Genomic DNA, 14,406 nt, shown 5'->3' with positions numbered 1-14,406 from the left:
AATGTAGAAACTTTGACTCCCTGATGATTTTATTTAATTAAAGTTGTATAGTAATATTTTCACATTTATTTTCTTAAAAAGCTTTAGAAACATGGCTATGAGTGACTATATCTTGACAGTATAAAGGGCTCTTTCAGGTGGAAAGGTGAGAAAGCTGTATCTGTTCTTTCTGAACGTTATCTTTAAGGCTGCTCTTTACGGTCACTCTATCCCAGTGTTCCTCACAGCAGCTTCCTCTGAGACCTGACTGGATTATCTTTAGCTTAACACAGTCGATTTGACTGACAGGACGGACCCTCTGTGATCCCACTGGTGTTACATAAAGATTTCAGGAAAATTAGCTTAGTTTCGCACAACAGTTTACTTCCATAGATATTTAAAGGTGCAGTGTGTAGTATTTATCTATTGACAGAAATGTAATATCTATTACATAACATAGCTATGTTTTCAGTAGGGTATAAACCCCTTACTAATGCACTGTTGTGTTGTTATTACCTTAGAATGAGCCATTTTTTATCTTTATCCACCATGGTTCCCCTTACAGTGAAGTCTTCATTTTGCGCTGACATGTTTCTACAGTAGCCCTAAACGGACAAACTGCTCTACAGAGCGCTAGTCGCTCTCTGCTCTCTCAGACGGCAACATTTTGTCCTGTGTCGGCCACCATAGCTTCTCTATGTGCTTTGAAAGGGAGGGGTGAGCGGTTGCAGTTCACAACCTCACCACTAGATGCTGCTAAAATTCACACACTGCTCCTTTGAATTTTACATAGAACATTGAGAACGAAATAGGGTTGATTTGATTTCATGTTGAACTTAAAATCTGTACATAGTATAAATATGCACACTACCATTCAAAAGTTTGGAGTCAGTAAGATAGAAAGAAAAAAAGTAATACTTTTATTCAGCAAGGATGCATAAAATTGATCAAAACTAAAGATATTTGTTACAAAAAGATATATATTTTAAAATGAATGCCGTTCTTTTAAACTTTTTATTCAAAGAAAAAAAGATTACCGCTTCCACAAAAAAATTAAGCAGAACAACTGTTTTCAACTAATAATAATCAGAAATGCATATTAGAATGATTTCTGAAGGATCATGTGACACTGAAGACTGGAGTAATGATGCTGAAAATTCAGCTTTGATCACAGGAAAACATTACATTTAATCAATATTATAATGTAAAGCAGTTTTTACTTTAAATTGTAATAACATTTCACTGCATTTTAGGCAGTTTTCTTGAGCAAAAGAATTCTATCAAAAAGACTTAACTGACCCCAAACTTTTGAACAGCAACGTACCTCCATAAATATCTACACAGGACATTTAACAAAAGCTATCAAGATGTCCAATAGGGTCCAATTTAATTTCATGTGGAACTGCTCATACAGTTTGTCACGTAACCAATGTCACTCACTTAGACGGATCGGTTAATAATACATCATCCCACTTAACACACACATTCACACCTCCACACAATGTTCAGCGTGAGAGTGAGTGTGTGTGCTGTTATTAAGTAGGTTACGTTCTCTCTGCTCTGGTGGAAGTTGAGCCAGGTGGGAAATTGGGTCCAGAGGAGCAAAGCATCATGGGAAACTTATTTAGTCTCAATCTTTGCTCTCTTTCTTTCTCCCGCTACAGATGCCGTATTAAAAAGAGACGGACGGACTCTGTTCTGACGCTCATCCGCCGTTGCCATCTGCTGGAGCTATTCGGGGAGCTCAGATGGCATCTCGATGTTTCGGGCTCATGGTTTAAAATGCGTTCTTGTTGAAGATCTGTAGGATGGTGTGATGTACTCAATGACCTTGAGGAGCATCCGGGGAAACAACACTGGCCCGCATCCAGACTGAGATTCGCATAACCTGATTATTCACAATATAAAAAAGCAACTTCTAAACTAAAGCAGAATTAGAAAGAGAAGCAACATGAAATCAAAACTGACCCGGTCGATTTTATTAATAGACAATCTTAATCACACTGTAAATGATTTACTGCCAGTGAATGTATCCCGTTGTAGTCCCGAGTCAACTTATTTGAAGTCTTCAAACAAATTGCATTTAAATTTACATGAAAAAAAGAACACAATTTTTTTTATATAACATACAAGCACAATCTGAAGTTAAGCAAGACAGAGACATCATGCACGCAACAGCAGACACCCATGCTAAATCAGATCCTGAGTATTAGGCCAAACCATCCGAATCACATAATCGTACAGCATACACGACACATTTGGATATTAAAACATGCAAAATACACACACACAGACAGACAAATCACCTGTCACTCACCTTGAGATCTCGGTGCACCACGCCCATTTGATGGCAATGAAGCACCGCCTCCAGGATCTGCTGGATGCAGTGACTGCATGCAAACACCAGGGGGGCGCATGTTAGTTTGAGCAATGCCATTCTCTCGTGCACAGGCACAGGCAGGAAATGCAGGCCGATTACAATGAGCTACTGATAATGTAACAACACATATTCTTCCTCAAACATAATAAAATACTTTAAGTGACTCCCTCTTTCTTGTAAAGCTTGTAAAAAGTGTCGCAAAGACTTATCTACAGGATTAATTTGCCTACAACATGTCCAGTTCACATTTCCCCCACAAATCCAATTTTATTTATTTATTTATTCATACATTTTATTGTCATTTCCCTTATTTTTATTTTTATTATTATTATAATACATTTATTTTTCATTATATTTTAAATAAATAAAAACAAATAGAATAGAAAATACAATTCTTAAAGGGTTACTTATTTGTTTACTTATTAAATTGTATTGTTGTTCGTTTAATTTATTTGTAATTATAAATAAAGATTTTTTTATTAATTCTTTATAAAATTTATAGTAAAATATATATTTTAAATAAATAAAAACAAACAAATAATTAATATTTTATAAATTGTTATTTTTATTATATTTCTAATACATAAAAACAAAAACAAATACAATTAAAAATAAAATTATTAAAATAGTTAATTATTTATTTATCTATCATAAATACCTTTTATTGATGTTTATTAAATGTATTTGTATTATATGTATATATAAATAAATAATAGGCTGTATTATAAATAATCTATTTTACAAATAATTTTTATATTATTTATTTTCAAAATATTAAGAATATATAACAAAAAATAATAGTTTCTTTTATAATTAGAATATGTTATAAATAATGTTTATTATTATTTCTAATTTTTTTTTAAATAATATTTTTAATAAATAATTACAAAAAATATCCTAACGTCTAATATCCTAAAATATCCTATGTTTTTATTTGTTTGTTTAAATATTATATTGTATTGCTGTTTATGGTATTTTACAAATGATTTAGTATTATTTATTTTCAAAATATTTTTAATAAAACAAAAGTTTATTTTATAATTAGAATATGTTATAAATAATGTGTATTAATATATTTTAAATACATAAATAAATACAAATAAAAAATATTTATATATAATAAATATTTTAATTGTTGTTTATTTAATTAATTTATATTATATTTATTATAAATAAATAATCATATCTAACAAATTATTTATTATTATTATTATAATTACTATATTTTAAATAAATAAACCAAACAAATAAATAAAATAAATAACATTTAAAATAACAGTCCTAACAATTGTTGAGACATTTTCCTGCTGGTTAAGCACTTTTTATCCCAGATTTGTATTGTAATCAAAGGGCTCAAGTTTTGCTAATTAATTCCATATTTTGATTTCAGAATACATTTTTGGGAGATTCACCCTTGGATTTATCTTATCTGCAAAGAAAACTGAAGGGTTAGTGTTCAAATACATAAAAAATTGCACATAACTAAAATCAACTTTTTAGAAGACAACCACTGTCAACTAAAACAGAGACCCTTGGCATCAGAGTTTTCTGACACTTACGGATGAACTTAAGGCTCTTTCTCTACTCTAGACGTGTTAACCTGCATCTACGTCTTTTGAAACAGCAGACATGATGCTTTTCCTGCGTACAGAAACCTGTTTTACTGACACAGGAAGTGGAACACTACACACTTAAAACTGCTCTCAGTCATGGTGAGACGATCTCACCACCCACGACGAGAGCGAGCATCAGGAGAGATGGAGAGAAGGTGAAAGAGAAAGACTGAGACGGGAAAGAATTGAAAAAAGAGAGGTAAGTCTGGCAGGTGGCCCTGAAAGGCTCTGGCGCTGCAGTGGACTGGAGTGTTTTTTGGCAGTTGACTGGCGAGATAGAGCTTGAGGAAATGTACCGGTGTGTGAGGAGAGGGAGGTGGACGGCGTGAGTCAGCCTGTGTAGGCGTGTGCTGCTGATTTACTGAGAGTGAGTGTGTGAGTGTGTGTGTGTGTGTGTGTGTGTGTGTGTGTGTGTGTGTGTGTGTGTGTGTGTGTGTGTGTGTGTGTGTGTGTGTGTGTGTGTGTGTGTGTACATGTTGTAAAACTGGAACATTCAAAACCATTTTCTGGTTCTTCTACACTAGGACTTCTCAACTGCCTTCTTTTGGGGGGCAAAATATCCAGATGAAAATTATTCTGAGGGTGGTAATTTTTAGCCCTTCAACTGTAAATAACGTCCGACTCCAGACACGAAAAAAAATAAAATTAAAATCTATCCATCCATCCATCCATCACTAAATTAGACTAGATCAAGTGCAATTCTCAGATCCTTCAGCAGATAATTAAATTTCATTATAACTTGATCTGATGATGAAATGAACCACATCTGTTCAACTCACTTCTCTGTCACTTTCTTTGAGGGTACGTTTTTCACCATCAGTGTCTCTTTACTGAATGAGACATTTATCATATCAGACACAATCAAAAATGATGCACATGACTGAACTATAGACTGAACCTCTAACTCTGCTCCAAATGAGACCGAGTGCCGAACTCATCTCTGGTCGCACAGCAATTTCATCAATATCAATTGGAAGACAATAAAAATGACTGATGGCAGGATTTGGCTCACAGGCGTGCAGCTGTAGAGCCCCAAGGCTAACACTGTTCGGTTCACTAATTTAAGGTAAAAAGATTCTGCAAGAAAAATCACAAATGGGATCTCTTTAAAGGAGTTATAGCGTATAAAATCCAATTTTCCTTGAACTTTCGAGATAAAAGAGTTCAACTATGAAAACTCAGGTCAAAACTTCTCCAATCCGTGAACCACATTTATTGAAGCACAGCTGCAGAATCATCTTGTTCTGAATGAGTCCCTAACAAATCCTACATTGAACAATAACACATGATCACCCATTTTGCATGTTAAAAAACTCAATCATATAAAAACATATAACATTACACTACAATTGTTTTTAGAGCATATGACATTTAGATTCTCTACTCAAATATAAAATTCACACATGATCAAATGATCTGATCTATGCAGTCCATATTAATATAATAGCTCTATACTACTACTGAAATTAAGAGAAAACCCTGAGACAAAATTGATGGGTAAAGGAAATAAATGAGAACTCAATTAAGTCTCCTAAGCAATAAAAGTGCAACAGTCCTGACTATTTTTCCTCTGTCATTATGTCAATAGGTCAGACTTATTAAATGCATCAACATTAGGTCACACAGCACGGCTAATCTCCTGTTTTCCCCTCTCAAAGTGGGCGGAGGTCTGGTTGACATGAGCAGATACAGTCAGCGGCTTTATTTGAGCTTCTGAATCAAGACCACAACAAACTGCGAGACTCCGTAAGAGCCCTTCACTCAAGTGACTATTAAACAAAACAGCGGCACTCTGTCATCCTGAATGCCAGGCTTGAATAAAACAATACATTACACGCGCCCGAGAATTACCCAATTGCAAAGATAAATGACACTGTTTTGAAACAACAGAGAGGAAAAAAGACAGCGATACAAGAAACAAAGAGAGAGCAGAAGACAGTACGGGTGAGGAGATACTCTCAGTGCATCAAGAGCAGTTGGGCTGTTTTCACACCAGAGCGTCTGCTGCAAAGCCGACACAATTTGGTTGGTTTAATCAATGGGGCAGAACCCTCAAATATACATTATCTACCCCTAAAAGGGTGCATATTAGTACATTAAATGGATAGTTCGTGCAAAAATGATCTGTTATTATTCATGTCACTCCAAACCTCTATCACTTTCTTCTGTGGAACACAAAACAAGATATTTTAAAGAACATCTGGAACAGTATATACAGAGTGCAATAGTGAGCTTTCGGAAGTAAAAACTCCGGCCACCCCCATGAAGCACCGCTAGTGATGTAATCGAGACTCTCCCTACGCTCATAAATACTTAAAGATCCCGTTCTTCGCGTGTTTTCGAAGCTTTGATTATGTTTACAGTGTGCAATATAACATGAGTTCATGTTTCGCGTGTAAAAAAACACAGTATTTTTCACACAATTGACTTATCTGTACAGCGCTGTTTCCTCTGTCCTAAAAACGGCCAGATGATTTCCTTGTTCTATGAAGTCCCTCCTTCAGAAACACGTAACGAGTTCTGATTAGGCCAGCGCTTCCCGCGCTGTAATTGGACAGCAGCTTAGCGCACGTTGCCCGAAAAGGTCCCGCCTCTTACCATAACACGCGCGCTCAATGTTATTGCAAAAATGTCTATATTGCCTTATCAATTTGAGCCGGAATCAGACCCGGAGAATATCGAAGAGGATCGATTACAACCTGCTCAGGAAAGACTTTTGCTGGATGTTTCAGAATGGTAAGCTGTCTATTCAGTAGTTTAAACTGATCATTACAAACACCAACAATCGCTGGTGTCTGAATGAATTACTCCACCTTTATATGCTAAATTTTTCGGATTAGTTTCAATTACCATCTAACGTTAGTTAACAGAGCTAAACAGCGTTGCACTTTGTGTAATGAGTTACATAAACTGTTAAACGGACCGACTTAAATAATAAAATACATTTACCGGTTGTCCACCATAAACAACGCCTTCTCCAGACAAAGAAGGAACTGCGTCATCTTTTAAGAATAATCTTTCTGCGAATCCGGCATTAAACGGATTGAGATTGAGGAAGCAGTCGTCAGCAAAATGTGCTGCACATAGTTGTAAATTGTGATTATAATTTTCCGGAACCGAGTTAACCATAAACTGTAGCCATTGATCTCTACGTACATCGTCCGTGGGAAGGCCAAACAAAGGTGATTTGACTCCGGGATGAAAATAACAGCGTTTCAATGGCATGGCAACAAACACACTCTACAAAAACAACGCTTCCTATTCTCGACCTGCGAGAGCAAAAGGACAACGCCCCCGAATTTGCGTGTTCTTGTGGGCGGAGGGTTCGTCAACAAACGATTTTAGTTGCGTCATTACAGCAGGAAGTGCAGGGGTGTAGTCCAAACCAGCCGTTCGCTGTAGGCTTTGAAAGGGAACTTCTGTTAAATAAAATATCTCGCTTGGCATTGAACTTTGAGCTTTATAATTTTACAGGTATTATTTATGCTCTAACAGCAACATTACACACTAACTAAAGTTTGAAAGATGGAATCGCAAAGAATGGGACCTTTAAAGCTGCAGTCCCTAGTTTTTCCACTTTGTCGCCATCTCTGTTCGAAATCTGCAACTGCAGTTATTATAATTATACTTTTTTTTCAAATTGTTAATGTTAACGTCAGCATTGTGTATTAGGGCTACCTGTAGTTCAGTTTCCATTTCTGTGCAGTCTAATTTCTAATTGTCATATACCAACAAATCAATGGTGAATTGCTCCCTCTCATAGCTAGCACAACAAATTGATATTTACCATAATGCACATAGCAAAACAAGAAAGGCACAACAAAGACAACTCCGTAACTGCATGAATTATGCGAACAAGTGAAATACTGTTACAATTGAACCAATGAAATGTCTTAGGCCTACCTGTCCAGCAGACAAAAAGCCATCTCTGCGTCCATTTTGAAACCCTTCAAAACACAGAGTTTACGCAACCTTTAAAAAGCCCTTTAATCCTCGTTTTCACGTCGGCCCACCGATCTTTTGCACTAGTGATTGTCGCTTGAACCTTTCTGGATCCGCCATCAAATTGATAAGTTTAATTATATTAAGTGCTGTGAGAAAAAGCTAAAAATCTCCACCTCTAACATCACACGCAATATAGCCTACTAGCCGGGACACCATTTATGCATACAGATATGACATGATGACTAACAGACAGCAGACAAACAGCAATCTACCTGGCACTCAAAGTGGCCATGCCTTTAATTATGCAGAAAATTAAGACCTTGTATAGTGTCAACGAATGCACTCATTGATATAGGAAGCGAAAACACACACTGTTTACTTTCTAGTGACACTTCTGCTCCAAAAGGGATCAGAATCTCATTGAGCTCCATGTTAAAATGCCCAATTTTACAGCAGAAAAAAAACATGTTTACAGCCTGGTACAAATTGTGGTTTTGGTCTATATGGCTAATTTTGCCTTTCATCACAACTGTGAGGGGGGTGAATTTGTTGTATAACTCATTTACATGATATAAAGCCTTAAAGTTCTGCATAATTAAGGGCGTGGCCACTTTGAGTGACAGGTGGATAGCCGTTTGTCTGCTGTCAGTAAGTCATCACGTCACCTAAGCTCCGCCCACGATGGCTCTATGCCCATTGTCATCTATCAGGGACTGACATGCTGCCAAGATGGCAACAGCCAACTTTGAGGCTTCAAAAACTCTTTTCAGTATGAGTGACATCACAGACACCACATCCATTTTTTTTGTTCACAGTCTATGGATACAATAATCTTTTTTTGGTTTACTGCTTTTTTTTACATCACAACCAACACAAAAAATTAAATACTAGATAGATATGCAAATTTGTATGTATAGCTTGTCAGGTTATCGGGTTGCATGTAAACCTGGAAAACTGGTTATTTCAATAAGCTGATTATTGTGAGTTATGTTCAAAATGCATGCTTCTGACGATTTTCACACGCAAAAGCCATTGTAATAGATAAAGTGGAAACGTTGTCATTTAGAAATAAGATCGCTTGGGTGTTTGAACCGTGATCGCGAACTTTTAATGATTAACCGTGCAGTTCTACGAGACTGCCAGTCTTACAGGTTTGTAATGGCATGAAGCAATAAAGATAGAAACCACATTTTTATGAACTATCCCTTTAAGGTTGCAAAGTAGAACCTTATGGTGAAAGCAATAAAGCATCATAACTTATTTTTGCAACACACGTTTACGATGGAAATTGCACTGTGAATCACAGCCAAATAATACAACGTGAAAACTGACCTGTAGAGTAATTCAGAACAAACTACTCGCACACTGAAACAAAACGTTTGGTCTAGGATTTCATTTGAAACCATTTTCACAAATAATTACAAAGAAATGGCAAGTAACCCATTGAAATAAACGTGAAATTTTGAGGAAAGTCTGAAATAGTATTTTCTTGTGAAACCGCTCCAATAATCTTTGTTTTATTTACATTCCATGCAATTCCCTGTGCATTTTAATCATTTGGTAATAAAACTAGGGCAACTAAAAATATGAGTAAAATAACGTTTACAATTCTGGGCTTTCTACTACCCTGTTTTCTAGCTAAAAAATGAAAATAAATTGCTGCTAGGGCTCACAACGTTAAACGAGAAGAGAGCGAGGAATCGAACTCCGGTTCGAATCAAACGATCAAACCAAATGTGAAAACAGCCATCGAGTGCAGAAGCACACCTAAAGTCCCAGACGTACGGTTCAAGACAGTCAGACACACAAATGGGCAGCACGAAACAGGCAAGAATCACATGACACATGCAAAGGGCCAGTGCACTTCCCATACTGACCTTCAGGTCCCTGTGCACTATGTCATGATGGTGAATGTGACTGACACTCTCTAGAATCTGATGGATACAATGACTGTAAAGACAAGCAAGAGAGGAGAGGACAGACAGGAAACAAGAAGAAAAAGAATCGATGAGGGAAGAGAGCCGTGACGGAGGTGGTGAATTAGTCACGGAGAGACGAGCGCGGGACAGGAACAACACAGATAAGAGAGACTGTCTGATAAGAGGGTGATGCAATGAGACGAGTGATAACGGCGAAAGCCCTGATGTTACACGACACAGAACAATAGAAGCAGTCGGGCAGGGACGCATCATTTCCTGTGGGGGCGCTGTGCAGCTGACGCCACACGTGGGAAGGAAAATGGAGGGAAGGGTGGATAAAACAAATGGTGTAGTTGCTGAAAATATGGAAATGATCTCTGTGTGTGTGTGTGTGTCTGGGTATTTAAGATAATGTATCAACTGCTTTCTGAGATGCTAACAGTGTTTGAAATGATGAAATTATGCTGCTGAAAATTCAGCTTTGATCACACAAATAAATTATATTTTAAAATATAATCATATAGAAAACAATTATTGTAAATTCTAATATTTCACAATTGTACTGTTTTTATTGTATTTTTCATCAAATAAATGAGCATAAGATAATTTTTTCAGTCCTACTCACCCCAAACTTTTAAATGGTAGTGTATGTAACGTTAGTTATTTAAATAATTTCTAGCAAAATTAAAACATACAGTTTTAAATAAACATTAATCATTTTGTGGCCAAAAAACAGAAAAGCCCTGAATGATAAATTCTTAAGCTATTAGTTTAAGCAATCAGACTAGTAAACAATAAAACGGCAAAAAAGAAGGAACTCATCTATAAACCAAGAATATCACAGAGACTTTTCACCTGGGCAATCACCTAGCAACCACCCAGAACACCTAAATTACATATTATAAATTACTTCAAGTTTCTGTCAGGGATTTGTAGCGCTATGGAAACAGATGAAGCGAGTGTGCGGGTTACGCGTGGCGTTGTGTGTTAATTAGGGCCCTACTTTCAGCCATTGCTCTAGCGGAGGGGCTACGGCACTCAGGGATGGATACATTTCACTGTCTTGACAGTGGACGGGTGGCATCGTGACACGTTTCTACCCACGAATATGGCTGATGAGCTCATGTAGCCCAGTAGTCTCATCACACGCCAGCTCTTGTGTTTCCTCCCTCGGTAAGTATCTCTCGTTCTCTTTCTGTTTTCTCGCCGTATCTCTCACTCCCACATGCTTTCCCACACAGTCAAATTGATTAAAGCTTTTCTCCTCAGGGTGACTGCAGTGTGTGTGTGTGTGTGTTGTGTGTGTCTGCGAGAAGATCTGAAAGCGGGAATAGATGGAATGGAACAAAAATGAAGCCGATGGGAAAACTGGAGGAAAGGGATGTGCAGAAGTAGATGCACGGAGAGATGCTGCCGCCATTTAAAAAACTAACTTATCACTCACATGATGTGGACAAAACTATTACTAGCATACTATACTTGAATGTGTACGAAGCACATATGTTTATCCAGTTAAAACGAGAATGAAAGAGAAAAACAGAAATGTGGATGGAGAGGAAATGGTCGTTGGGAGAGGGTCTGGACTGGATAACAGAGAAGATGGAGATGCTGTTTTACCTGGCGTCAGCTTCACTGTAATACTCTCTGGCTACAATGTCTTCAAACAGCTCTCCACCCGTCACACTGCAGGACAGAGAGCAGATATCAGTACCACAGTCAACACATTCAAATGCTAATTTATTCTGTAATTCTTCAACTTCAGTTTGGTGTGCTTTACACTGGCATAGCAAAAACTGCATTCATATTGCAAAAGCATCTGCAGCCTTGCTGGGTCCAATGAGTACAATGAAATGGTAAAATAAGAATGAAAACAAATAAAAATGATGTATTAAAATAACTAATAAAACATAATTCATTGAATATTTAATAAAATATTAATAAAATATTTAAATAAATAAAAACTATTTTTAAAAGAAATGTAAAATGCTAAATAAAATATTTTAAATTGAATAAACAAATAATAATAGTTAAACAATAAACAAATTATAATAAATAACATACATTATATATATATTTGAAATATTTTTTGATAAAATATTATTCAATAAAAATGTAATATTAATAAAATAAATAAAATATTTTAAATATAATAAACTACTACTAATAATAATAATAATACATAACACAAATATATATATATATATATTAAAATAAAATATTAATACAAATGTAACAATTAAAATAATAAAAATAAATAATTAATAAAATAACTTATTAATAATACATATACTTTAATTATTTTGGAAAATAAAGTTAAATACAAACATGAATACATTTTTTAAAAAAAATTTCTTACTACTACTAGTATAAGAAAAATACTAATAATTTCTCCTGTGCTAGGTAGGTTAGGTTAAAGGGGGGGTGAAATGCTGTTTCATGCATACTGATCTTTTTACACTGTTAAAGACATGGATTCCCATACTAAACATAGACAAAGTTTCAAAAGTTAAGGTGGACGTTTGATGGGAGTATTTCTTTGTCAAAAATACTACTTCCGGTTAGTCATAAGTTTCGGCAAGTTTTTTGCGATCATGCGTCCCCATTGACGTTAGTGGGGGCGGAATTTCCTTGTATGGGCCTTACGGACAATTCTACCGGAAGCGTGTGAGAGAGAGAGAGGGAGAGAGAGAGAGGGAGAGAGCGAAAGCAACAGGCTATGCCCATCAAAGCGCTCGTAGGCTGCGCTGCACAGGTAATGTGCACAATTAACAATGACATCAAAAAGTGCGTTTTTGGTTGCCAGACCAAGACAGTCCTGCACAGATTCCCCCAAAACCCCGCGGTAAGGCAACAGTGGATGTAATTTGCTTTTCCGGATCAGCAACTGAGTTGCGCGAATGTTTATATCTGTTCGCTGCATTTCGGTGCCGACTGTTTCATAAACAAGGCCCAGCATGACGCCGGATTTTCCAATAGCCTAATGCTGAAGGATGGAGCAGTCCCAACGTTAGAACCGCAGGCGGTGAGTGAGACTGCTTCAAATGTCTGTGTCTATGCTCATCAAGTAGCCCAAACATGATCACGTATAGTTACTATATATATTACTATATATAGTGTAGTGCGTGTACATTTGTTTAGCTGGCCACTATATGTGTAACTTTATGTTTGTGTATTGTAAAAGCACTCAACAATACACAAAGAGGGGGGAAATATGTTGAACTAAATAAGCACGCTTCTTCATTCAAATGCGCTACTATTCCGTGTCTTTCTATGTAAACACTAACTTAACCTGTCTACACAAACCACGCGTAAACACACAAACACACGTGCACAACTGCACTTCCCACATGTACACCTTCAAAGACAAAAATACGACGATATAATTCAAGTATAAATATGTAAATAACACAAGCCGCTAAGCATATTATATAGTTAGTGTATATCGTACCACATAGAGACGTCCTGCTCTAGTCGTTTTTGCTGCTGCTCCTGTTCAACTGCAGCCTCTGGGTCTGATTCCGGATCATAGATGTATGGCTGTATCTGATTAAAAGCCATATTTTTATTTTGAATAAAGTTTTTTCCCCGCTGTTACGACGCACTCGACGCACTTAACACAATAGCAGCGCGCTGCTGCACACGTCATTATTTAGCTCCGCTCACACGACACGCCCCCACCCGCTCGGCTTTTTTCGGAAAGACTCGGAACAGCGCATCTTTCTTATATAATTATAAAAAAAATAAAGACTTTTCGGAGATATGCAGGATGCAATGATACTCTATAGGTACTCAAGATTGACATGACACTGACTGAAACTGAGTGTTTCACCCCCCCTTTAATTCCCCTGAAGTGTAAATAGCCTGACAGAAAAACACTGGCTCAACCAATGGCGTGATTTTAAATTCTGCAGAATTTACATACTTCAGCTTCAGCTTAGTAAAGAATTAATGAAGACAGTAGCATTTAATAAACAAGCACAGTTAAAGAGGATAAACTAAAGACAGGTGTAATATTAATCTACAGACATGCATGTGTGTGCATGGTAGCGCATGACAGGAAAAGTAAGCGAGAGAGCGCGAGCGAGAGCAGTATGGATGGGGGAATCCTCTAGAAGAGAGATCACTGGGGCTTCGGGGGGGAAACCCCTGCTGCAGGATTTCTCTTCGACTGGGCAGCCCGGCTCTGTTGCTATGGAAACTGGCTCTCGAGTGAGCGGGAAAGAGAGAGAGAGAGAGATAAAGAGAGATGCTATGGGGTAGGTAGAGTGGGTGGGCGTCTATTGAAGCGCAAAGCAGACAGAGATATTATGCACCACATTATATGAAAACACTTACAGGTCAAATAAGAGGTAATGGAAGCCTTCCTCTGATATACTGTCGTGGAGACGCACTGCATTGAAGATAAAGAGAGTTATAATATCATCACATTCACATACTTTCATTTGCCATTCTCTCACAGCAGATTCATGTGCTGAAATGAAATATAGAGAAAAGCTTTCTATATCAGTGTTCCTCGAGCTCATTCAAACCTTGCACCTGCGCACCTGCGTGTTGCAGCTGCGTCCTGGAT

General features: G+C 36.9%; 1 protein-coding gene across 22 annotated transcripts in view; it reads right to left on the bottom strand.

Moving 5' to 3' along the window:
* Nucleotides 1–14,406, bottom strand: part of LOC137063022 (calcium/calmodulin-dependent protein kinase type II subunit beta) — a 96,572-nt gene that overhangs the window by 56,660 nt on the left and 25,506 nt on the right. For 17 of the 22 annotated variants that reach the window (XM_067434023.1, XM_067434009.1, XM_067434004.1 and 14 more), the window contains exons 4-6: nucleotides 14,172–14,226; nucleotides 11,454–11,519; nucleotides 2,297–2,369 (exon numbers count right to left, since the gene is read on the bottom strand). In XM_067434023.1, the coding sequence (XP_067290124.1) occupies nucleotides 2,297–2,369; nucleotides 11,454–11,519; nucleotides 14,172–14,226 (194 nt within the window). Of the gene's footprint in view, nucleotides 1–2,296; nucleotides 2,370–9,794; nucleotides 9,868–11,453; nucleotides 11,520–14,171; nucleotides 14,227–14,406 lie in introns of all 22 variants that reach the window. The other 5 variants (XM_067434025.1, XM_067434005.1, XM_067434013.1 and 2 more) reach the window with 1 other exon arrangement.

The sequence above is a fragment of the Pseudorasbora parva genome, chromosome 23 (genome assembly GCF_024679245.1).
Source record: "Pseudorasbora parva isolate DD20220531a chromosome 23, ASM2467924v1, whole genome shotgun sequence".
In the NCBI taxonomy this organism is placed as follows: domain Eukaryota; kingdom Metazoa; phylum Chordata; class Actinopteri; order Cypriniformes; family Gobionidae; genus Pseudorasbora; species Pseudorasbora parva.
This window is presented reverse-complemented; position numbering and strand designations above follow the sequence as displayed.